This window comes from Saccopteryx leptura, chromosome 3 (assembly GCF_036850995.1).
Source record: "Saccopteryx leptura isolate mSacLep1 chromosome 3, mSacLep1_pri_phased_curated, whole genome shotgun sequence".
NCBI classification, from domain to species: domain Eukaryota; kingdom Metazoa; phylum Chordata; class Mammalia; order Chiroptera; family Emballonuridae; genus Saccopteryx; species Saccopteryx leptura.
The window spans coordinates 27,818,211-27,842,810 of NC_089505.1; the positions used below are offsets into that span (position 1 = coordinate 27,818,211).

Consider the following 24,600-nt stretch of genomic DNA (forward strand, 5'->3'; position numbering starts at 1 on the left):
CCAGGCAGAAGTACACTCAGAAGCTTGCAAGGGCTTGAAGTGTGGGGTGGGATGGTTTTGTTGAATTGTTTTAACAGAATCTCAAACTGAGGGGAGGGTGACATGAATTGGACCTGGCAGAGTAAATACTGGTCAACTGGTTTGAAGGTTTTTTCAGTCAATGTTAAGCCATTGAAAGAATGAATGCCATAATCAAGCCATTATCACCCATTCTCTTTTCATCTCCTCTTCTCATTTCCTTGAGAAAAATTACTGAGATGCTTTTTGGTGTTCACTACAAAATATGTGTGTCTCCCTCTGCGCGCCTCTCCCCAACACATACATACATTCTTCCTTTTTCTATCCCTCCTTCTCGCTCTCTGTCCCCCTCCCTCCTTTCCTCCATTTGGCCTCCATATGCCTTTGTACCTTAACTTTTTATCAGAAAAGATGCATGATGGACACGAGCCTGAGGCGGCCCTAGCACCTGGCCCTGTGTGCCGGTTAATACATCGTTTCCGGTGTGCATGAGGAGAAAGTTGACCCCTTGCGGGATGGAGTGGGGGTGAGCAAGGTAAAAGGAAGGTTTTCCTTTGGCTCAGACATCTGCAGGACAGGGAAATTACCGTTTCCTTTTCTGATGGTGTGCCTCACAAACCGTGAATTATGATTAGAATTCATTTAAATCAATTTGGAGTCATCAAGTAGCAGACGGGTATGTTTTTCTTTAACATCCTATTTCTAGTTTGTTCAGGTCTGAAGCTGCATAGCCACTGAGACAGTATGTCACTTCAGAGTGTTGTGTAATATGAGTGTCAATTTGTTAATTCGTTCATTCTATTGGTAGGAAAAAAAAGTTTTTCATTTACCAACTAAAGTTCAGTGATTGGGGCCTGTGAATTAACTTAAAAGACACATTAACAGGAGAAAAGACAAAGTTTACTCATGTATATGGGAACCTACAGAGAAGGGCTCCTGAACAGCTAGAGTTAAGAGTTTGTTTATCTTAATAAGAAAAGTCCTTAGTAGGACTTCAGGGGAAAGCACAAGGTGTGGGAAACTCATGAGAAACAAGTGGAAGGTACAGAAAGTTACGCAAAGGTTTTGTCTGTGTAGTTACTCATCCAGGTATAAGTGGTTCTAAACCTCACAGAGAGAGGTTGTAACAGCTGTCTTTTTTTCTTTTAATTGATTTTAGACACAGGAGCATCAATTTGTTGTTCTACATATTTATGCACTGGTTGATTCTTGTATCAACCCGGGATTGAACCTGCAACCTTGGCGTTTTGGGATGACACTCTGTATAAAAGGCTTTGCTTAAATTAGCACAAGAAGTTTAGATAAGATTTTTTTTTCTACAGCTGCTACTTATTTAGATGTTTTCATTCAGCTTAAAATAATCTTCACATCACATTTATGGGTCCAAGTGTATTTCGTCAGTTCATTCAACAAATATTTATTGAACACCTACTGTGTTTTCTAGGTGTCCAGTGAGTGCTGGGGAAATAGCAGGGAACAACATGGAGGAAATCCCTGCCCTTGCTGATCTTACATTCTAGTGGAAGAGGAACAGTAAACAACATCAATAAGGAAAATCGGTAGCATGTTTGATAATGATCAGGGTTAAGGAGACAAATAAAGCAAGGCAGGAATTAGGAAGTCACAGTGTAACAGGGTGAGCAGTTTTAGACAAGGAAGCCAGGAAGACTCGTGGACAAGGGGATGATTGAGCAAAGATCTGAGGGAGGAGAGAGCAGTCAAACTAGATCCTTGTACCTACAGAACTTTTAGCATTCTATTGCTACGATTAGTCGTTATCTATATTTTTCACATTTATGTATTAAGACGGCAATACTGAAAATTAACCAGGTACAATTTGGGCATTTGAGGTAACCACTCATGTAATTCAGTGCAGGGGGAAGTGTGTGGATTTTTAGAAGGTGGTTGTTACTGGCCGGCCCCTTGACCATGCGGGGACTGAGTGAATCAGCGCTTTGTCATGTTCCTTTGCCAATACTGTCTTCCTACGCTGATTTTCCTCCCAGCACCAGTTTAGATTGTTCTGGCCAGGCAACAATAGAGGGATGATTCTAGAAGTATTCCCATCGTTGCTTCAACATGCAGTCGTTTCCCTTAGCAACAACCTGATTTGCTTGCCTATTGCCATAGAAATAAAATGCAAAATATATAAGCAGTGTAATCCTACCTTTTATTTTTTAAAACACTCCTTTCCCCACCCCTCTTTTTCTCCAGTTTTGTCATTTAACATACCCTGTCTTCCCTTGCCTCTTGGCCCAGCTCTGTTCTACGTTTTCTGGCCATCCCATAGATAATTCTCTGTCCCAATGGGCCAGGCCAGTCTCCTCAAACCTGCCTTTTCAATTTATTTCTCTGTCTTGTAAGAATAGAAAGAAAAGATAAAAAGAAACCAAGCAGCAATTATTCATTGGAATGGTTTTCACTCACATTTGTCTTATTAAAGTCCTTTTGAGTTTTACTCTGACTGTTTCTAACAGGAGTCTATGACTCATGAATACGCTTTTAAAAAAGAATAGTTGTTTGATGCTTTACATTCACAAGGGAAACTAAAACTTGAGCACTTTTGTCTAGGCTTATATATCCTTCACCGTGCTATATAAATATCCCTGTGGCAAAACTCCTTTCAGCCGAAAAAATTAAGAGATAATGACTTTAAATGTTTGGTTGGGGAACCTGATTAGGAAAAAAAAAAAAAAAAGGTTCTTATCAACTTTTCTATGTTTGATTAATTAATTAAGCAAATAATTACTGAGTGTCTATTACAAGCCATATATTTGCTAAGAGTAGGGATAGAGCAATTAAAGATAAAGTCTCAGTTCTCGAAGAGCTCAGTCGGCGTCCAGACTGGGAGGCAGGCTGGGCAAGGGGACGAAGGATGATGAATGCGTATTAGAGGAAGTACAGACAGCCCTAGAGTGTATCAGACCAGACCCAACCCGGATTCTGAGGTTCAGGAAAGCTCCCCAGAGCTTGGTTTTCAAGGATGAAGAAGAGGTACCTAGCTGGAAAACACAGCATGTGTAAAGGAAGAAAGATTTTAGGAACCTCACTGAGAGTTTTTGAGGCAATGGACGAGAGACAGGGTTGGAGACAGAGGCTGCAATAAGATCCTGAAGGGTGTTTGTGCTGTGCTAGGGAGTTTGGATTTGATCCTGAAAGTAACAAGGAACCAATAAAACAGAAACAGTGGTACGGACATTACACTAGAAAGCTCGCTTTGGAACTTAGGACTTTGAAAAGTTTACTGTCAACCTAATGGAGAAATGAATGGGAGAACAGAGCAATAAGAGAGGAGGGGGGAGGGCTAGGCCAGCTAAAATAAATAAATCACAGGGACATAGAGTACAGCACAGGGAATCTAGTCCATAATATCGTAATTAACTTTGCATGGTAACAGATGGCTACTAGATGTGTCATGGTGATCACAGGTAAAATATGTAAATGTTGAATCACTATGTTGTACACCTAAAACTAATATAATATTGTATGCCAACTATACTTTAATTAAAAAAAATTTTTTTAAAGAATCTGTAGAATTAGTATAGAAGAAAAATAAGAAGGGCCTAATCTGGGTAATAGCGGCGAGGACACATCTGACAGCATTTGGCAATCAGCTTGATACAGGGAGCAAGGGAAAGGGAAGAATGGAATCCAAGATGGCCACCGGAGGTCAGCCAGCTGTCTGCTTGAAAAAGCCAGTGGTGTCCCGTGGATATTGATAGTATTCTGGGACACCTTTATACTATAGGCATTTGGAAACAGGACTAATATTCACCTTTTAAGTTCTTATGCTAGGAAAGGATTTCTCTATAGCAGAAAGAACACAAAATCTGAAATCATATGAGCTAGGTTTAAAACCACATATTTTCTCACTGGAAAAGATATTTCTGATCCTTTGTAAATTGCCATTAATCATAGAACTTCCCTGCTGTGACACGGGCTTATTATGACCATCGAATGAAGTAGGTTATTGAAAGTTAACTCTCTTTTAAACAATAAAGCATTATAATAACTGAAGGTGGTGGTAATGCCAGCTTCAGAGTACAGGTTTTTCCCCTTTGAGAGCGAGCACACACTGGGGAAGATGAACTCCTTCGGTGTTGGTTCCTGCCCTGCCTCCTGCTGGCCTGAGACCTGGCTGCAGATTCCCAGCATGCCTGGCTCAGAGTGACAGAAATTCAAGCCACAGGAATTGGGTGTGGAGACGGGGGCTCCTTCAGGTGGCGTGTTTGGACTACGTTTACTGCCTCTTCGCGGGAGTCCAGTTTTATCTCCTAGTCTGTGGAAATTGCTAACCGATTCCTGCTCCCTTTTCTCTCACCTGAAAACGTACCTGGTCTTCTGCTCTGGGTGAGGATAATCTTTAGCCTTACATTCGCAGCCAGAATAACAGCATTCTCTAATGTGCCCGGGGGAACCTAGGAAGAGGTACCCAGGGTTGCCGCTGGGAAAGCTGACACTGTCCTCAGCCAGAGAAGGGTCCGTGATAGGGAGGTCAGTGCTCACAGTCCTGGCATGGTACTGACCATAGTTTCCCATGAGAGAATACAACCTGGTTGCTTTCTATTAAGACTTGGAAACCTGTTGGAAACAAATGAGCTGGAGCTGGTAACAGCACGGCCCACTGCTTCCTGCTCCGAAACAATGGTCTCTCATTGGAGAATGTGTACCCTGAAGAGTGCAAAGTGATCTGGCTACCTACTTCTGTAGATCTGTAGGTAATTTGCTCTTGTTAATCTCGTCTTCCTTCTATGATCTTCTGTTTGCCTTTCTTATTCTGTAGTTTTCCTATAATATATCTGAGTGTGGATTTATTTTTATTCTCCCTATTTTAGGGATTGATTTCTTTTATTTGATGCTGTCTCAAATTAGACCATTTTTTTAGAGTATCTTTTATCCTTTTGTCATTTTTTTATTTCTTATTTAATATCCTTATGTTGAATTTACTTAATATACACTTTCTGTATATTGAAAAATAAATTATTTTTTAATAATTTATGAAGTTTTAGAGATTGATGTTTGTCAAATAAGCTAATTTTCACTAGTCATGAATTATTTCCTAATATATTTTTTGGATTGTAAGCTGAGTTTCGGTGGTCCATTATCAGTGAGAATCCTGCATAGCCTTTAAGGGGATCTCTCTTTAAAATGTTTTTGCTTTGTTTCTGCTAGGAGCTCCAGGGATGTCCCATGCTCAAGACCAATTATGGGTATTATGATTAAGTGTAAATTTGAACTCCGAACAGCATGAGGAATAATAGCCAGCCGGTGGTTGAAAGTATTCAGAGGAGACTCATTTCTGTCCACACAGAGCTGGTCTGAGATAGACAAGCTTTCTTTTTGTTTCACAGCACAGTGGGTTGACTTTTTTCTAATTTACCCTTTCACCAAGTTAAAGTTTTTCAAGGACCTTAGTTTTGTGTGTTCTAGCTCTTCTCATAGTGTAGGCACACAAGACCTGTCCACTCTTGGGCATTAAGACTAATGTCCCTTGCCTGATCAGGCTGTGGTGCAGTGGATAGAGCGTCGACCCGGGACACTGAGGACCCAGGTTCAAAACTCTAAGTTTACCAGCTTAAGCGTGGGCTCAACATCTTGAGCATGGGGTTGCCGGCTTGAGTGTGGGATTTTAGACATGAACCCGTGGTCACTGGCTTGAACCCAAAGGTCACTGGCTTGAACAAGGAGTCACTTAGAGCCCCCCAGTCAAGGCATATATGAGAAGCAATCAATGAACAACTAAGGTGCCGCAATGAAGAATTGATACTTCTCATCTCTCTCCCTTTTCTGTCTGTATCACTAAATTAAAAAAAAAAAAAAAAAGATAAATGTCCCAGATAAGGGGTTGTCAAACAATGGCCCAAAGGCCAAATCCATCTGCCACTTCTTGGTAAATAAAGTTTTATTGGAGCACAACTGTGCCCATTTGTTGATATAATGACTGGGCTGTTTTCATGCTACAGTGGCAGAGGTGAGAAGTGCTGGCCCACAAGTCAGAAAGTAGTCAGAATCTGGCCCTTTATAGAAATGTTTGCCAACCTCTGCCCTAGGTTAATGAGACTAAAAGCCCTGTGCCATTGTCATACCATAGCTGCAAGGACATAATTTCTTGTGATAACCTTCTAATTGTTCCTTTTCCTCTTTATTTATAGCTCCTGACAGTCTTCTGTACTTTTTTGTAAGCCTCGCTAGATCTTATCTAGGTGTTTTTCACAGAAAGATTTTCAGGTACTTAGTCTACCATGTTGCCAAAACCAGAAATCCGCTCTTACTCTCATTGGACAGTAAAAAACTATCCATTCTATATTTCTTTGACTTGACAATTTAATTTAATCATTTAAAATTTTTTGTTTTCTAATTCAATTCTTTAAGGCCGTGAAAATTTTCATCTACGTACCTTTATATCTGTGGGCATTTGATATGTAATGCTCTCCTTCTCTCTTTTTTTTTTTTTTTGACAGGTAATTCCCACAATCATTTCATTGATCAATTCATTGATTATTTTAAAGTGCAAAAGTCAGTTTTCAAATATATTTGTTGGCCATGTTATTTTTAATATCCGACGGTCAAAGATCCTGCTCTTTTCTGATACCAGTTCTTTTGAACTGGTTGGACTTTTCTTTGTGGCTGAATATGTGAACAGTTAGTATTACATATTTTTCAAAAATGCACATAAAGAATTTATATTTGGTTGCAAGGCTCTTTCTGTCTATGTCATATTTGTTAAATGTGCCATTAGGGTCTCTACTGTAAATTTGTCATCTCGCTGTATCAGTTTCTATAGGAGTTCTATTAAAACCTATTGTGGTTTAGATTTGACTATTTTTCTTTGTAATTTTAGCAGCTCTGCTTTATATATTTTAAGGCTGTTCTGTGAATGAATGTCAAAATCCATGATCATTGTCCTCTTTGGGGTTATTTGTCAGTCTTAATGTTTAATTTGCTGCTGGCTCAAAAATGTAAGAAGTCACCTTTCTGTGAGTAGAATCTAGCTGTGGCTGCCAGTTTGACGCTCCAGCAAAATGTAGACAATACAAGGATCTCATTCTTGTGATCTCTCTACTGGTCCGTGTTTTCACACTGGATTTTTACAGAGATGTGGCTTGGTCATTTGATGGCCCTGCATCCCGTAATTCCAGTCTGAGACAAAGGGTATGCCTTTGTGGATAACACCTCTAAGTCTGATGAGGGCTCTACCAGATGCTCTCTAACCCCTTATATTTGAACCAGTTTTTTCATGTTTGACTGACATGCTTGACAGTTTGGGGTATAGAGCTGTATGTATTTCCTTTTTACATCAAACATGAAATTTTCTATTTTTCATTTTCCTTTTTGTTGTTGTTTTAGTTATTTTTAAAATCATTTTTTATTTTTCAATTACGGTCTGTCTTTAAAACAGCTTTTTAGTCTTAGGGAATTGAGGTGATATAAAAATAACCCCTTGCTTTCTCATTGTCAACTACTAGTAAAACCTCAAATAATTTTCCTTCTTACCCAAAGCCTTTGAGTGGTTTTATTTTCCTGGTAGGGTGTGAAATAGTTTAACAGCACCAGAAGCTGCAAAACAAAAGATTAATTAGATATGACAGATATTGATGCTAATTATACTTCTCCCTAGAATCGATGAAAAACAGGATTTAATGGGTAAAAGAATCCAAGTGGACTCTTGAAAAAACACTTTTGTGGATTTAAATATGTAGTCCCCACTGTGCTCCTAACAGTTGTGAAAACATGAGCACACTATGGGTTGTATGTCGAGTGTCTATTCTTTGGTTCTTGAAGCCACTTTTTAGAATTTCATCTGACTGTTGCCTTTATTAAAGCCATCTGCTAAAATAAGGAGACATGCTTTTGGAGAAAGTTGATGTTCAGAATGTAGAATGCAATTAATGTTTCCATCTCCTCTTCCCATTTCTCCTTTTGCAGTATGACTATGAATACGACGAAAATGGAGACAGAGTCATTTTAGGGAAAGGCACTTACGGGATCGTCTACGCCGGCCGAGACCTGAGCAACCAGGTCAGAATCGCTATTAAGGAAATCCCAGAGAGAGATAGCAGGTATGGTCATTGTGGTTCATAAAAAGCTGTTGCTAAGGTATTTGGGGTTGTCTGTAGCCTTTTAGGAAATATTTTGGTGATATTCTAAATAATGAAAGTCTGTCAGAAAACTCCATTGTTTTAATTAGCTCCCTGTGGGGTTTAGCTGCTGCATCATGTAGTGTTTCAGTTACAAGCCTGGTGGGGAAGGACTCTTAAGGGTAGAGAAGAGAAGAGCCCTGTGTGTGTTGGACCCAGGTTGTGTCGGAGGGCAGCTGGTTTAATATATGGATGGCTGGGGAATCAGTGTCATCTGAAATAGTTTGAACCAGAGGTTCCAGGTCCCAGGCCAGCATGATGGAGGCTGGAAGCTGGCATTCCACCCTAACAACAAATAGAAAGCTAAACGCACAGAAATCGACAGTTCTTCCTAGATCCGTCAGAGAAGTGGGATCACAGGACAAGCCACTGCCCGCAGATTGGAGGGGGCATGGGAGAGTCCTACACTTCTGTGAGCTTTGCCTCCAGCAGCACCACTAGGTCCTCACAGTGAGTGTAGGAGAAGAACCCTCTCACACTTCTGAGGGGGCGGGGCAGGAAGAACCATTTTGAAGTATGCCAGAACATTCTGTTCTTTTCAACAAGGCCTGCCCTCAGGAGAAACTGTTTTTACCAGGGTCTAGCCCAGTGGTCCTCAAAGTGTGCACCAGGGCGCACTGTGCACCCTAGATTTCCAGGTGTGCCCTATGGTATTCCTGGAAAGATGTACCTGTTGGGGACCAAAAAACCAACAGGGTTTTTTGGAGTTTAGATTTTTGGGGGACAGAGGTGTGGGGAATTAGCTGTAAACTGACAGTCTGCCCAACCCCCCACCTCACTTGCCTGATTAGGTTGCAAAAGGCTGTTAAGCTGTGGTGCTGGATTGTTTACACTACCCCCCATGTTCCCCAGAAAGACTGGAGGCAAGTTTCTTCCATCCTTTGTTTGGTGTAAAGTTAAGATGATATGTATGAATGAAGAAACTTAACACATTTGCTAAATCTTACTAAGAATGTATCTATATATATATAAAAAGATAACTTTTTTATTTTTAACCCCTCTTTTTTACGAATTCTAAAAAGCATAACAAAAAATGTAACATAAAAAATATTTTTTAATTTCAGAATAAATTTAATTTTGTCATATTTATTTTGTTTAATTACCATAAAAGCACACTTGGACTTTATATTTTTCCTTTAATATTTGACTTAATTATTATAACATATTTCTCAGAACTTTGTATATAGTGTGCCTACAATTATTTGTAGGATTTTAAATGTGCCCTGACTTCAAAAAGTTTGAGAACCACTGGTCTACCCTGTTGGAGTGTTATCAGAGACTGACCAACCTGGGAGAAGGGAGACAGCCAGCTGCAGCCCTCTCTAGCCACCCTGTCCCCCCTGAGGGGTGGCGGGGGACTGAGAAGCCCTGGCGAAGGCCACGGCCCAGTGGCACAGGCTTACTGGAAGACTGAGACCTAATGGTGGGACTGTAGACCGCTTCCCCTCCCAGAGTTCCTTTACCTGTTATACCATGTCTGGCTTTTGACAAAAGTTACAGACCATACTAAAAGGAAAAAGGCAGTTTGAAGAGACAGAGCAAGGATCAGAACCAGTCTCAGATGTGGCCAAGGTGTTGGAATAATCAGGACTTTAAAAGAGTTATGACAAACATGATAAGGGCTCTACTGGATAGAGTAGGCAGCCTGTCGGAACAGATGGCGGTGTCAGCAGAGACGTGGAGACCCTAAGGAAGAACTACATAGGCAAGCTAGCAATCAGACCCTGCGCCAGAAGAGAAGAATGCCTTTGATGGGCCGGACGCCTGGCTCAGCCTCTGCTTGAGGCCATGTCAGTAGAATCTTCCAAAACTGAAAAGCCAGGAAGAACAGACTGGAAGAGAGAAAAGATATCCAGGAACTGTGGGTCAACTACAAGCAGTGTAGCATAGGCCCCGTGGAATACTAGAAGGAAAAGAGAGAAAAGAACAGAAGAAATACGTAAAGAAATGGTATGAGCCACACATCATGGGGACTCTCTGGAAACAAGAACGCTGTCCAGGGGAGACACAACCGTGGTCACAGGATGTTCTGCTGCTCCCGGCTCTGTTGTTCTGTTCTGTCATTTGCTTCTCCAACCATACTCTCTCTTCTCCCAAGTCATAAAATCTGCTGCCTCGTGGCTTCTAGCACGTCTTCCCTCTGTAAGAAACCCCATGCTGAAAGAGACACTCTCCCATGCCACCAGTATGCTAGGTCCATCGCTCTTTCTGCCTCTCCATCCTTAGTGTGTGACTGTCGCAGGGACCACTCAGCCTCCAGCCTGCAGATTTGCATTGCAGGCAGAAGGAAAGGAAGGCACACTTTTCCAGAAGTGTCCAGCATACTTTTACCTCTGTTTTATTAGCCAAAAGTAACTAGCCCTAACCACAAGGGAAGCTTAGAAACTCAATAGTAGTTTAGCTGGCCATGTGTCTACAAACAAAACCATAGAAAGGGGAAGAACAAATACTAGGTGGACACACAGCTGTTGCTGTCTGACACATGTATGGTTTCTCATATATTTTTTTCTCTGCTGTTGTCGCAGAGTTTCATCTGGGTTAATTCATAAGATATATTTATGAATTCTTATGAAAGTGGTAGAAATTATTCATTAAATGCCCACAGTATTATATATAAATTTGTCACATTAAAATTTGTGGTAACTATCCCTATAGGTTAAGTAATATATAAATAGATTGTGAAATAATGTAAAGTTTAAGGGGGTTGTCATTATCAAATTGCAGCAGCAAACTCACTGACCTTAGCAACATCCCCTGGAAGAAAGCTACTTTTTACATCATCCTTGTCACTTCAGTTTATTCAGCTGCCGCTATGCAGACACAGAGCACACCAGCAGCAACAAAGGTCCCGTTCTGTAACAGTGCATTTGGCATAATGTGGATTGCTCAAACACATGTGCACGACCGGCCTGTCTCTTGAACAGCTGGTGCAGGGCATTTCTTCTTACCAATAAAAGAAGATTATAGTGAAGTCTATCATGGTATTGTGAGATAACGCACACAAGAATATTTCTATTTATGTGCCCTGGAGAGGTTTTGACGTTGCATTTTAAAAGAAAGCAATTAGACAGGATAATTACTAAAGTGGTAGAGTGGATGTGAATAATGCATAATCCAGTATACACTAAACGTTGCCATCTGTAACGAAGGATCATGGCAACAAAGTGTCTTCTGTGCTTCTTTCCCACTAAAAGCACCTTGTTAGAGAGTCCGAGGTAGTAAGACAGATGGCGGGAGTATGCGGTCATGATCCCATCTAATCTCAGGTTTGCGTCCCCCTCTAACATTCTCCCCACCCCTGAGCTATTTTTTTAGATCAGTTTTTTGTTTGGTGTTTTTTTTTACCCAGCTGTATATTACAGCATATTGGGGAACTTTTAAGAATACTGACTTTTAGGCCCCTCCCCCAAAATTCTGGGATAGGCCTGTGATATTTTTAAAAGCCTTCCAAGGGATGCAAATGCCCATCCGATGGGGGAACCCCTGGTTTAGATGGTTGTAGTGGAAATTTGACTCAGAGTAGGCGTTCTGGAGACAATGTAGATTAATAACTTTTCAAAGCAGAATATATATAAGCATCTCTGATTGTATCATTCCTTTTGTTGTTGTTGTTGTTACAGCTAATTGAGATGAAATAGGATTTCCTTGTAATTCCCATCGACAAGCATAGCTTATTGACCTGAACAAACTATAATTTCACGCTCATCGATGCTTGGCATGTTCACACTTACACTTTCACTTACAATGAGTGAGAACTGCTGGGTGTTCCTCATCATTTCCATATTGGAGAAGAGTTCCTATTCTTAGCTAGGGTGAATCCCGATTATTATTGTAACTTTTGAGCTACCTTTGGTTACATAATGTAGTTGTGTGTTGTTGAGGCGCGGGGTGGCAGGGAGCCCATATATTTGCTTCTCCAGGCTGTTACATTTAAACCTTCATGATTGATCTTCAGTGGAGGATCAGGAGATGGGAACCTTTTGGTTCATCACAAACTGAGTTAGCTACTTAAGGTTCTTTAGTCATCTTGATTTTCTTTTTTTCTTTTTTTTTTTTTTTATATTTTTCTGAAGCTGGAAACAGGGAGAGACTGTCAGACAGACTCCCGCATGTGCCCGACCGGGATCCACCCGGCATGCCCACCAGGGGGCGACGCTCTGCCCACCAGGGGGTGATGCTCTACCCCTCCGGGGCATCGCTCTGTTGCTACCAGAGCCACTCTAGCGCCTGGGGCAGAGGCCAAGGAGCCATCCCCAGCGCCCGGGCCATCTTTGCTCCAATGGAGCCTCGGCTGAGGGAGGGGAAGAGAGAGACAGAGAGGAAGGAGAGGGGGAGGGGTGGAGAAGCAGATGGGCGCTTCTCCTGTGTGCCCTGGCCAGGAATCGAACCCGGGACTTCTGCACGCCAGGCCGACGCTCTACCACTGAGCCAACCGGCCAGGGCATCTTGATTTTCTAAATCTGTACAAGAAAGTCCAATATTTGCCACTAATTTATTTCATGCATATTAGGAGCAACCTTAACAACTAGTGTTATTCAAGTGTTTAAACCAAATGAGGAAACATAACTTGCAAATGTCTTCATATTTGAGAGTCATTACCGAAGTATCTTATTGGTAACTTTCCATACTGGTATTTCTCATGTTCTCTCATTCAAGCATTTACCAAAATGGTGGTGTTGTCTTTGACATCCTGTTAAAGAGTTCTGTTTACTAGCTGCTTTCATAGTTCCTAGAGCTATTCTAAAGGAAATAAAATGGGTAAAAGTCCATTTTTTGTTGGCAGTTTTCTGAGTAGTTCACAGGTTACAAAAGTGTGTTTAAATTAAACAGATTTGTTTTGTAATCTGATACTGCTTTGGTTTATAGCTTGCCCTGAAAATCTTCATGAAAACAGTATTATTCAATACAAAGCAATTCCAGTGTTTGTTATTGACATTCAAGAAAATCCATTCTGCTTACATGGTTTTGCCATTGTGTGATCTGACCATTTATTGCATGTAGGACTGAAGCAAGTTATGAGGCATCAGATTTATACTTAATCTGTTAGTGCCTTTTACATCTGTAGCCTTCATTATACAGCAGAAAAAGAAATTAGGGAATAGTTTTGATGCTCTTTATCATTGCTGACATCCTACCATAGTTAGTTATACAATAATTATATTAGAGATACAATGGATTCAAGATTTTTAAGAGTCTGCAAGTTGCCTAACCAGGCGGTGGCGCAGTAGATAGAGCGTCAGACTGGGATGTGGAGGACCCAAGTTTGAGACCCCGAGGTTGCCAGCTTGAGCGCGGGCTCATCTGGTTTAAGCAAAGCTCACCACCTTGGACCCAAGGTTGCTGGCTTGAACAAGGGGTTACTCGGTCTGCCAAAGGCCCACAGTCAAGGCACATATGAGAAAGCAATCAATGAACAACTAAGGTGTCGCAACGAAAAACCGAAGATTGATGCTTCTCATCTCTCTCTGTTCCTGTCTGTCTGTCCCTGTCTATCCCTCTCTGACTCTCTCTCTGTCTAAAAAAAAAAAAAAAAAGAGCCTGCAAGTTTTATAGTAATGTGAAATACTTTCATTTTATAATTTGATAAAACAGCATATACTAAGTACATGATTTTGAAGTCTGATTGAAAGCTGGTCTTTCAGTGTAGAGTCTTGGTTAGGACTGGCTTTTTAAAAGCCTAATGTAATAGAATTGACGAACACAATAGTGTGAGAATTTCAAGGCAAGGGGCTCAAGGAAACTTGGGATATAAATGTTTGTATGTTTTTTATTGAAGAGTTGATGGGCCTTTCAGTAAGTTCTGCAACTAGCATTGAAGTTATTTACAGTTTTTATCTTCCCGGATAAGAGTCTCCTGGAATAGTTAAGTTAAATTATGAGGCCATAATAAAGTTATGTTATGAGGCCAAAATTATGTAAATTTGGACATTGAACTATGTGGATGATTTCTATTTTCCTGGGTTCAAATCTTAACTCTGTCATTTACTAGCTCTGAGATCTTGAGCAGGTTAGTCATCCTCTCTGAATCAGTTTCCTCATCTATACAATGGTCATCTTACTAACTACCTTCTCAGGGGGTGGTTGTGAGAAGTGAGTTAATATATACAAAAGGCTTAGAATAGTGCCTGACACATTTCCCCTGAGATCCTACCATCGCTCCAGCTTCACCGAGGTTATGTTATTAGAAATAAAGCCCTTAGATGGTCATATTTGATTTTATACATGGGTATATATTTAGCTGACATTTTCATTTTATATTGCATAAGTTTGTACGCTCAAGTCTGGCTTCCTAATTAGCTCATCGACATCTGCATGTCTTTCAGATACTCCCAGCCCCTACATGAAGAAATAGCATTGCATAAGCATCTGAAGCACAAGAATATTGTCCAGTATCTGGGTTCTTTCAGTGAGAATGGTTTCATTAAGATCTTCATGGAGCAGGTTCCAGGAGGTAAGAGATACTCTTCTTCCTTTAAAAATGATAAATGCTTAGGGCCTTGAAGAGCAGTAAAATTGAATGGGATTTACATGTTGACAGCTCTTAATTTGTCTAAGTGAAAAGAAAAGTTGCCATGTGACATTAGAAAACAATAATTATCAGAAATATTAATATCAATTATCACGACTTCTATTGAAGTTAGCAAGTGAGGAGCTTTTAACTACTTACTATTTGATAATGAGCATCTTCAGAGCAGGGACACTTGCCTGTTCATATCTGAGCCCAAGCGTCTAGTATAGTTCCTAAGCCACTGTAAATAACCGACAAATGTTAGCTTAAATTAGTGTTACATTATTAATGTACTTTAAAGAACTCGTTTGGGGCCCTGGCCGGTTGGCTCAGTGGTAGAGCGTCGGCCTGGCGTGCAGAAGTCCCGGGTTCGATTCCCGGCCAGGGCACACAGGAGAAGCGCCCATCTGCTTCTCCACCCGTCTCCTTCCTCTCTGTCTCTCTCTTCCCCTCCCGCAGCTAAGGCTCCATTGGAGCAAAGATGGCCCGGGCGCTGGGGATGGCTCCTTGGCCTCTGCCCCAGGCGCTAGAGTGGCTCTGGTCACAAAGGGGCGATGCCCCGGAGGGGCAGAGCATCACCCCCTGGTGGGCAGAGCGTCGCCCCCTGGTGGGCGTGCCGGGTGGATCCCGGTCGGGCACGTGTGGAGTCTGTCTGACTGTCTATCCCCGTTTCCAGCTTCAGAAAAATACAAAAAAAAAAAAAAGAACTCGTTTGGCCTAGCCTGTGGTGGCACAGTGGATAGAGCGGCAACCTGGGATGCTGAGGTCGAGTTAGAAACCCACAGCTTGCACATAACGGCAAACAACCAGTGAACAACTAACGTGAAGCAGCTATGAGTTGACATTTCTTGCTTCCCACCTCTCTCTGTAAAATCAATTAATAAAATCTTTAAAAAAAATAAAGAGAGAAAGAACTCGTTTGGATTAAGATTTGATTTTGCGGTTTTTCCCTGCTTTACAGGAAGTCTTTCTGCTCTCCTTCGTTCCAAGTGGGGCCCCTTGAAAGACAATGAGCAAACAATTGGATTTTATACAAAGCAAATCCTCGAAGGGTTGAAGTACCTCCACGACAATCAGATCGTTCACCGGGATATAAAGGTAGGATGAGCTAGGATACATTTTCCTAAATTCCTTTGTGGGCAATTGTTTTATTTGCAAAAGCCATATTGTGTTATAGGTATTAACTTAGAATGGTGAATAAGTAAATCTTGAAATAGAAATATAAGCTAACATTCCACTCTTAAGTCAGTGATTGATGTTCATATCTTAACCTACTTAAGGAATAACTCCTTAGCCATGTTCAGTGAACAAAGACGAACCTTCCCCTGCGTGCCTGGCCCTGCTCTGCGTGAGAGTTGGCACAGCGGAACCATATTGAACAGGATGTGGACCTTGCTCTTGGGAACTTAGAGGCCGGTTCGTCTTTGTACCCTTGCCTGTGGTAGTGACTCAGTAAATATTTATTGAATCAATGAATAAATGATTAGAGGGAAAAAAAGAAGTCTCTTCTCACAACTATCATATATGTATGTATTAAACTAAAATTAGATAATTTAGTAGATTCTCTTTAAAAAGAAGATATTCAGAACTAATCAATTTCTGACAAAGGCTAGACTATGGAAAAGTAAGTTAATATTGCTACTGTAAAATCAACCCATATGCTTCTTGATTACCCCTAAATAGTCCCCCCAGAAAGAAAGTAAAACTACCTAGAAATGAAAGTACAAGTGACTGGGAGAGGACGAATATCATCATTGAACGTATCATACCTGTACCAGGTACACGTAACTCCTGTTATCTGGAAACTGTAGCAAGCTCTAACTAGGAACCATGTTTGACCTTGTGACCCGAGTGGCAGATTTTGAACAACTGATAACGTATCATAGAAACAAAAATGGTGTCAAGAATTCACTGTTGAGGCCCTGGCCATTTGGTTCAGTGGTAGAGTGTCAGCCTGGCGTTTGGATGTCCTGGGTTCTGGGTTTGATTCTTGGTCAAACCCAGGTACATAAGAGAAAGTACCATCTGCTTCTCTACCCCTCGCCCTCTCACGTCTCTCTTTTCTCTCTTTCTTCCTCTCCTGCAACAATAGCTCAATTGGCTCAAGCGAGTTGGCCTCAGGCACTGAGGATGGCTCCATGGCCTCCACCTCAGGCACTAAAAACTGGCTCTGGTTGCAGTGGAGCAAAGGCCCCAGGTGGGCAGAGCATCGCCCCCTAGTGGGCTTGCCGGGTGGATCCCGGTCAGGGTGCATATGGGAGTCTGTCTCTCTGCCTCCTCTCCTCTCACTAAAATAAAAAAAAAAAAGTTTAAAAAACAATTCGCTATTAAGATGAACTATTAATATACAGTACAGAATTCGTGTCCTTGTTTGCTCTAAGGACACTTTTTCTTATTGGATTAGCTAGCTAAAAATAAACATGATTGGAAGAAAGCTAATATGTTTGATCAAAGTCCTCTGTTCCCTAGGGTGACAACGTGTTGATCAACACCTACAGTGGTGTTCTCAAGATCTCTGACTTCGGGACGTCCAAGAGGCTTGCTGGCATAAGCCCAAGTACTGAAACTTTTACTGGTACGTTTTTGCAATGACGATACGGAACTTATGTAAATAAAGAAATGATTGCTGCGTTTGAGCGGAACGTGAGAGAGAAATTTAGTCGTTCTCACGCACACTCACGTTGATATCTTTTGATGGATCACTGAAGAATATTATACAGGGTTTGATCTGGCCCTTTTCCCATCTTGTGTTTATATGACTTGTCTCCGTGCTTAATGCTACCGAAGATTTGTTTTTCTTTTTATGTCATTACTTCTCTCCTGGTTGGCCTACGGTCACTGTAACCCTGACAAGGTTTTTTGTTGTTGTTTTTAACATTATTTTAACTTAACCTCTCTGTGATTCTTACTCATACCTTAATCACTTCCCATGTGGACTATGAATTCCCCCTTTTCTAATCTGTTTACTGCCTGTGGTGTGTTCTCCTACTGACAACATAAATAACTAGGATTTCAATCTGGAAAGAGGAAGTGACTCACCGTCTCAGACTGGGGTGGGGAGAGCTCTCCTCAGGAGCCAGGCAGGGCAGCCACCAGGCCGCCGAGGAGCAGAGCCCTGGGAGGGTGGGGACAGAGAGATTTCCAAAAGGTAGCAGTAGCCAAGAGGAGACAGGTTCGGAGGACAATGGCTGCCCAGAGGTTCCTGGGAGGGCATGCTGGGACTTCACCCCTGCTCTCCCTTCCAAGTTCTTCCCACTCCATTCTGCTACTTCTCGGGAAGCATTCTCATTATTACGAGAGAGCGAGAGGTTTAGAAAAACAAAACAAAACAAAAAAACATTAAAAAAAAAAAAGTAATGAGCCTGACCAGGCGGTGGCACGGTGGCTAGAGCGTCCGACTGGGATGCGGAGGACCCAGGTTCAAGACCTCAAGGTTGCCAGCTTGAGCGCGGGCTCATCTGGTTTGAGCAAAAAAGCTCACCAGCTTGAGCCCGAAGTCACTGGCTCGAGCAAGGGGTTACTCGGTCTGCTGAAGGCCCGCAGTCAAGGCACATATGAGAAAGCAATCAATGAACAACTAAGGTATCGCAACAAAGAATTGATGCTTCTCATCTCTCTCCGTTCTTGTCTCTCTGCCCCTATCTTTGACTCTCTCTCTGTCTCTGTAAAAAAAAAAAAAAAAGTTTTATACAAAGCAAAATGGCCGGGTATCCCCATTTCTGACTTCTGTGATGTAGGTGGTAGTGCCTCCATTTTGCAGATGAAGAAATCGAGAGTTCTAGAAAAGGAACTTCACAGCCGGAAGTCACAACAGTTTATAAGTGATAGCACTCAGAATTTTTCTCTACCCTTTGCTCTTGGCTTGGACCTTCTTGCTTCAGTCCGCCCTTCTCCCCACCTCGCTCAGGGTCTGTTCCGGAAGCCTGGACGGAGGGGGGAGGAGAGAGAAACCCCGTAAGTTTTCTCCTCAGAACATTGTGTCAGCAACATCTCTGGCCCGGTTTCTGCTCTCACAGCACTGGGAATTTCAGAGCAAGGAATTAAACATATTTAGAATGTATTTTATTGGACAAAATAATTCCCAACTTATTAGTAACTTTGAATGTTTTAACATTTCTTTTCTCATCCTGTCTCAACTTGGCAAGGGGTATTTTAGATGCTTCCAAGACTTGGTAACTTCTGAGAGGACAATTCCTACTTTCAGATGCTTTATTTGGGCAAGATGTTAATTTAATTTCTTCTGCTAAACTTGAAAACATTTTTTTTGTTGTTGTTAATTCTCAAAGGAGTCGCAGGAAGTCAGCCACCCAGAGCCTGGGGCTCGCACGCCTCTCTGGCCTCACGTGCTGAGTGTCTCCAGCGCCCGTCAGGAGGGCCCGGGGCGTGCAGACCCTGCCCCATAATTCCTCACAGCCTCCACTCCACACTAGCCGTGGACTGGCCTCTGACGGACTGCATTACAGGACGCTGATCTGCTTCACGTCTCCATGATATGATGAGAGGGCGGGTGGTTGTGGCCACCTGTGTGCCCAATGGTGCTAAGTGCTTTGCATATCTTATTTCATTGAAATTCATACATCAGCCCTAATTCTTGGGTATTATTGTCCCAGTTTATGGTGAGAAAATGCAGGTTCAAAGAGGTTAAAGAACTTGCCAAGGTCACAAAGCTAGTAAGTAATAGAGCTATGATTCAAACTAGACTTAACATGCCACATGGAATTAATAACTTCTCCCCGGACCTGCTCCACCCACACTTGTCTCCATCTCAGTTGACGGTCACTCCAAACTTAGAATTACCCGTGGCGCCTCTCTTTTCTTACACTTCAGCCCAATCCATCAGGGAAACCTACTGGCTCTGCCTTCCGCGTGTGTCCAAAACTGGAGCGGCTCCTCACCACCTCCCCTGCTCCCCTCAAGTTTCACCCGCATTCCCTCAGTCGCCTGCTCTCCCTGCTTGCTAACTTGTCCCCTGCTGTCTATTCTGAACCACAGCCAAAGTGATCCTTGTAAAATGTAAATCAAGCCCAGTCACTCAGAGACTTCAGTGGCTTTCTGCTTCTTTCGGAGCAAATGCCAAAGTCTTTACAGTGGTGGACAAAGCTCTGACCTGATTCGTAGTCTGTTACCTTTTGGACCTCATTTCCTACTTCACTCCCTCCCGCCCCTGCTTGCTCACTCTCTCCCAGAGACATAGGCCTTCCTACATTTCCTTCGTTGTGCTACAGGGCCTTTGCACATGCCTTTCCTTCTGTTAGTAACACTCTGTCCCGGCTGCCTGCCTGGCTAAGTCCTTCTGCCCCTCAAGTCTTAACTCAGATGCCATGTCAGTGAGGCCCTCCCTGCTGCCCTTCTCTCACTCTTGTTTTTTGTCATAACACATAACTTTCTAACATATTGCGTAACTTATTACGCTACAGTTTATTGTCTGTCTCCCACTGCAAAAATTCCTGGCTCTCCATGAGCCCAGGAATTTCTGTTTACAGCTGTATTTTAAAAGCCTGGAACAGTGCCTGGCCCATAGTAGGCCCTCAGTATAGAATTACTGAATGAATGAATTACATGAATGGACAAAGTGTGACATTGGAATTTAAGCTTTTAGCTACTAAGCTGTAGTAGCGCCGGATTGGCTTGCAGCTTCATTATCCAGCTCTGTAAATCTCTTATATAAAATATTATGTGTCATGTGTTTGTGGGGGAGAGAGCAGAGACGAACATTTAACTAAACCTGTTTTTATTGGCACTTGCTCAATGGATGATAATTAAACACAACTGGCAGATAGCGTTCTTTGAACTATTATCTGATGAATAAAAACATTGCATAATTTATTGTTAACATATTACTTGAATTGTCCGACTTTTTTCAATTCACGATATTGTTGATCAGCTGTGATTCCTACTCAGACATTAGAACAACTCAAATTCTCTCACGAATTCTATTTTAGACGCAGAGACAGCAAAAAGGAGCAGTAGGCTTCAACACATGTTTTCTAAAGGCCACTTGATTTTATTTACATCATAAAAAAAGATTCCTGGGGGGGGGGGAGCTAAAAATGAAGATAAATCACAGTAGTTTTCTACTAAGGGTAGGTGAGTTGAGGAGTGTGGTTACCTTATCCTTAGCAAGGTGAAATGCTCCCATCCAATAATTTTGCTGATTTAAGCCGAGAGCAGACAGTTCGCAGTTGTATGTGAACGTGAACTTGAGCTGCTGCTATGTAATGATGAGATCTGGAGGATAAACCTGCTAAGATGACAAGACTTGACAAAATTAATACATATATTGCATTTATTTTTATGGCAGCAGCCAGTTCCTAGTTCAAAACAGTGGGTGTCATGGGAACAACTTAGAGGAATTCTGCATAGCGGTTTTCACTGACAAATCACTCACAAGGCATTCATAAAAGGTGTTGTCTGTATTTATCAAAATGTCTGACACTGCTTATGAATCAGAAAATACTGAAGTAGCTCTTTTGGCAAATGCCTCAGGATTTGAAATAATTCAAAATGGCATCTTGGACGAGTTCCTGTGTGCTGATTATGTTATTTGTTATGAGTATGTCAGAAGCAGGGGATGTGGCAAGAATCTGGTTTCTCTTTGCACTCTGTTCTCTTCGCACGACTTGGGGGAATCACTGCAGCAGGTGTTAGAAATGTAAACCCAGCCTCTCATTTGAGCCGGTATTATGACTGCAGTTGAGTGTTTAGTCTGAGATACACCAGACCAGAACCAGAACTTGGGATCTTTGCTCTCCACTTAATTCTCTTTCCATCAGACTGCATTGTTCAACTCTCTTCACTCCGTGCAGCCTTCTAAATCTGCCCTCTTTCTCATTTCATTCTTCTTCTCTCTGTGTCTGATGATTTGTCTATATTGATGATGGCTCACAGCTGTCTCTGACCTGTCACACCTGTTGTTCCATGGGCCACAGTCACACAGCAAAAGTCATTTATATTTGATTTATAGGTTTAGATTATTTTTAAGAATGGCTTTTAGTATCTTTATGCTTTATTGAGTTAGAAATAAGAATGAAAACAGAAGGATTAAGCATTCAAATCAGGAATTGATAAATGTAAAACTAAGGAAATGGGTGAGTAACCTAGAGCTTTTTTGGAAAAGATTAGAAGTACATTTAATAGGAGTTTTTATGTGCTTGAAAAACTGATTTTAGAAAATGGTGTGTTGATGTAGTCTGTGTTATTCTTGGTTGATGCTTTATCCACTGCGCCACCTTATGTCAGGCACGTGTTATTCTCAGACAACCAGTTATTAGATGTTTCTAAGAGGTCCCAATGAAACGATGCCTTAATTATACTATTTAAGAAATGAGGAAGTATCCATTCATAACCAGATCGTATTGGTAAACTATTTTTATGTCACTAATAAAATCCATGATAAAAACTGATATTTTCTTTTTTTATTAACAGCAAACTAGAACTCAAAAAGGATGAGATGTTAAGACCTGAATCATGCTTTCAAAGTTGTCTTATTTATGTCGAGAAATTGAAACCGTCATTAGCTATGCGCTTGTTTTCTCTGTTAAAGCGGAGCTGTGTTTGAATTATTTCCAGGTACCCTTCAGTATATGGCCCCAGAAATAATCGATAAAGGACCGAGGGGCTACGGCAAGGCAGCAGACATCTGGTCCTTGGGCTGCACCATCATCGAAATGGCCACAGGAAAACCACCCTTTTATGAACTGGGAGAACCACAAGCAGCGATGTTCAAGGTCACATTTCCTATGTCTTATAAATGTCAAACGCCGATGGCTCGAGCTACGCAGGGGTCTCAAACTCGCGGCCCGCGGGCCGCATGCGGCCCGCCGAACAATTTTGTGTGGCCCGCAGACTAATCCACGAAGTTCAAAATATTTTGGATAAAATTAAGTAAGCCTAGGGGCCTACTTGTATTTTTCATTTCTCTAGCATCTTGCTCTGCGGCCCACATGCTGAGTTGAGTTTGAGACCCCTGAAGCGGGTGCTCCATGTGTGTATGTCAGATGTTTTAGGCAGAAGGGATGGAGCCTAAGTGAACATTATCTCCGGGCACTTTGAAGTTCAGGAAGACTAACTCTTCCCGGCTGGGGTGTGTGCCTTACAGCAAGGATCGCTGTAGTTTTCTCAGCCATAAGTGACATGCAGGGTAACTTCCATGGGTCACCTTCCACAGCACAGTGTAAATAACACACTGCTCCACAGTCGGCAATTTAAGCTGTTTGGGAAACAAAGTGTGAAAATCTTCCACGGAGAGAGATAAAAGGACATTTTTATCCACTTAAGTATTAAAGCAATATTTTCCTTTACTTCTTTATCATAAGAGTTTGAAGGCTCCATTTTTAATTTTTTTTTTTTATACAGAGACAGAGAGAGAGTCAGAGAGAGGGATAGATAGGGACAGACAGGAGCGGAGAAAGATGAGAAGCATCAATCAGCAGTTTTTCCTTGCGACACCTTAGTTGTTCATTGATTGCTTTCTCATATGTGCCTTGACCGTGGGACTACAGTAGACCGAGTAACACCTTGCTCAAGCCAGCGACCTTGGGTCCAAGCCGGTGAGCTTTTTGCTCAAACCAGGTGAGCCCGCGCTCAAGCTGGCAACCTCGGGGTCTCGAACCTGGGTCCTCCACATCCCAATCCGACACTCTATCCACTGCGCCACCGCCTTGTCAGGCGAAGGCTCCATTTTTAAAAAAGGCATGATTGTTCTTTTAAGCACACTGGTTTTACTCTCGTAGACCTGCCCTGCCAGCCTGTTAGTTTGCCCGTTAGTAACACTTTTAGGGGTGGGAAACAGCCCCACCACCCAAAGTAGGGAGCATCTGATATCGAAATAGGGCTGAGAGAGCCCCGGGCCACGGCTTCTGAATCTGGGGACCCAGCAAAGCAGTGACCTGTGGCTGAGTCCACGCAGTCGCCAAGCCAGAGGGAACTTGAAATTGAGAGCTTGCTTCCTGAGACGGAAACCTCACACGTCTTCTGTTCTCCAAGGCAGAGGGCTTCTGATGATCACTTCTTTCCGTGCTGCGGCACATGCTCCAGCCCTGATTCTTTCTGTGACTAGCCTCCCGTGGGGGGGTGAGGGGCTGTGTGGTATGCACCTGCTGCTGTTGTACAGAGCTCGCTTTACCTGAAGCTTGAACGTGGTGTGACGGGATACTGCAGATGCAGCTCACGCCATGAGACGTCACTCAGAAGCCACGTTCCGCTTTGCCTTAGGTGGGAATGTTCAAAGTCCACCCGGAGATCCCGGAGTCCATGTCAGCAGAGGCCAAGGCGTTCATCCTGAAGTGCTTTGAACCAGACCCTGACAGGAGAGCCTGTGCTAACGACTTGCTTGTCGATGAGTTCTTAAAAGTTTCAAGCAAAAAGAAGAAGACACAACCTAAGCTTTCGGGTATGTGGTTGCAATTGAAGAGGATACAGGTCAGAGTCACTAAACCCTGAGCTTTGAAGAGGGATGATTTTTCCAGAAGTAAGCTAATCTGTCTATTGATGGCACCGGGAATTGGTGTAAACATTAGCCCAGTGCATTCTGGCATTTGTGTTTCGTATCAGGAAGCTGTATTGCCATCACCCTCCCAGATGCCAGAACTTTGTATGTCATTGTCTTCCATCACCTGGTTAGTAGGTATTTAGTGTCTCAGCATCAATAGCATGCTAGCATTGCTGACTCGAAGGTTAAAGTTATTGTAAAAGGGGTGAAATATAGCCTTTTAGAGCTGAAATTCCAAACTGCCACCAAGAGCTACAGGGCCGTTACCAAACTGAGCTGCTCAACTTCGAAACTGTCTAGATCAATGGTTTTCAGCTGCCGGTCCATGGACCTGTGCTGGTCCGCCAGCAAATACTAGTTTGCCAGAAATTTCATGCCAGTCCGTGAAGGTAAAAGATCCAATGATAAAAGACCCAATGATTATAGACTAGATAATATGGTCTTCT

The 24,600-nt window shown here is 42.2% G+C and overlaps 1 protein-coding gene across 2 annotated transcripts in view; it reads left to right on the top strand.

Annotated features, from left to right (window-relative positions):
• The window catches only part of MAP3K5 (mitogen-activated protein kinase kinase kinase 5), a 193,445-nt gene that overhangs the window by 134,101 nt on the left and 34,744 nt on the right, over nucleotides 1–24,600 (top strand). For both annotated transcript variants that reach the window (XM_066373149.1, XM_066373148.1), the window contains exons 15-20: nucleotides 7,945–8,078; nucleotides 14,480–14,607; nucleotides 15,626–15,762; nucleotides 17,134–17,239; nucleotides 22,234–22,391; nucleotides 23,878–24,055. In XM_066373149.1, the coding sequence (XP_066229246.1) occupies nucleotides 7,945–8,078; nucleotides 14,480–14,607; nucleotides 15,626–15,762; nucleotides 17,134–17,239; nucleotides 22,234–22,391; nucleotides 23,878–24,055 (841 nt within the window). The remainder of the gene's footprint in view (nucleotides 1–7,944; nucleotides 8,079–14,479; nucleotides 14,608–15,625; nucleotides 15,763–17,133; nucleotides 17,240–22,233; nucleotides 22,392–23,877; nucleotides 24,056–24,600) is intronic.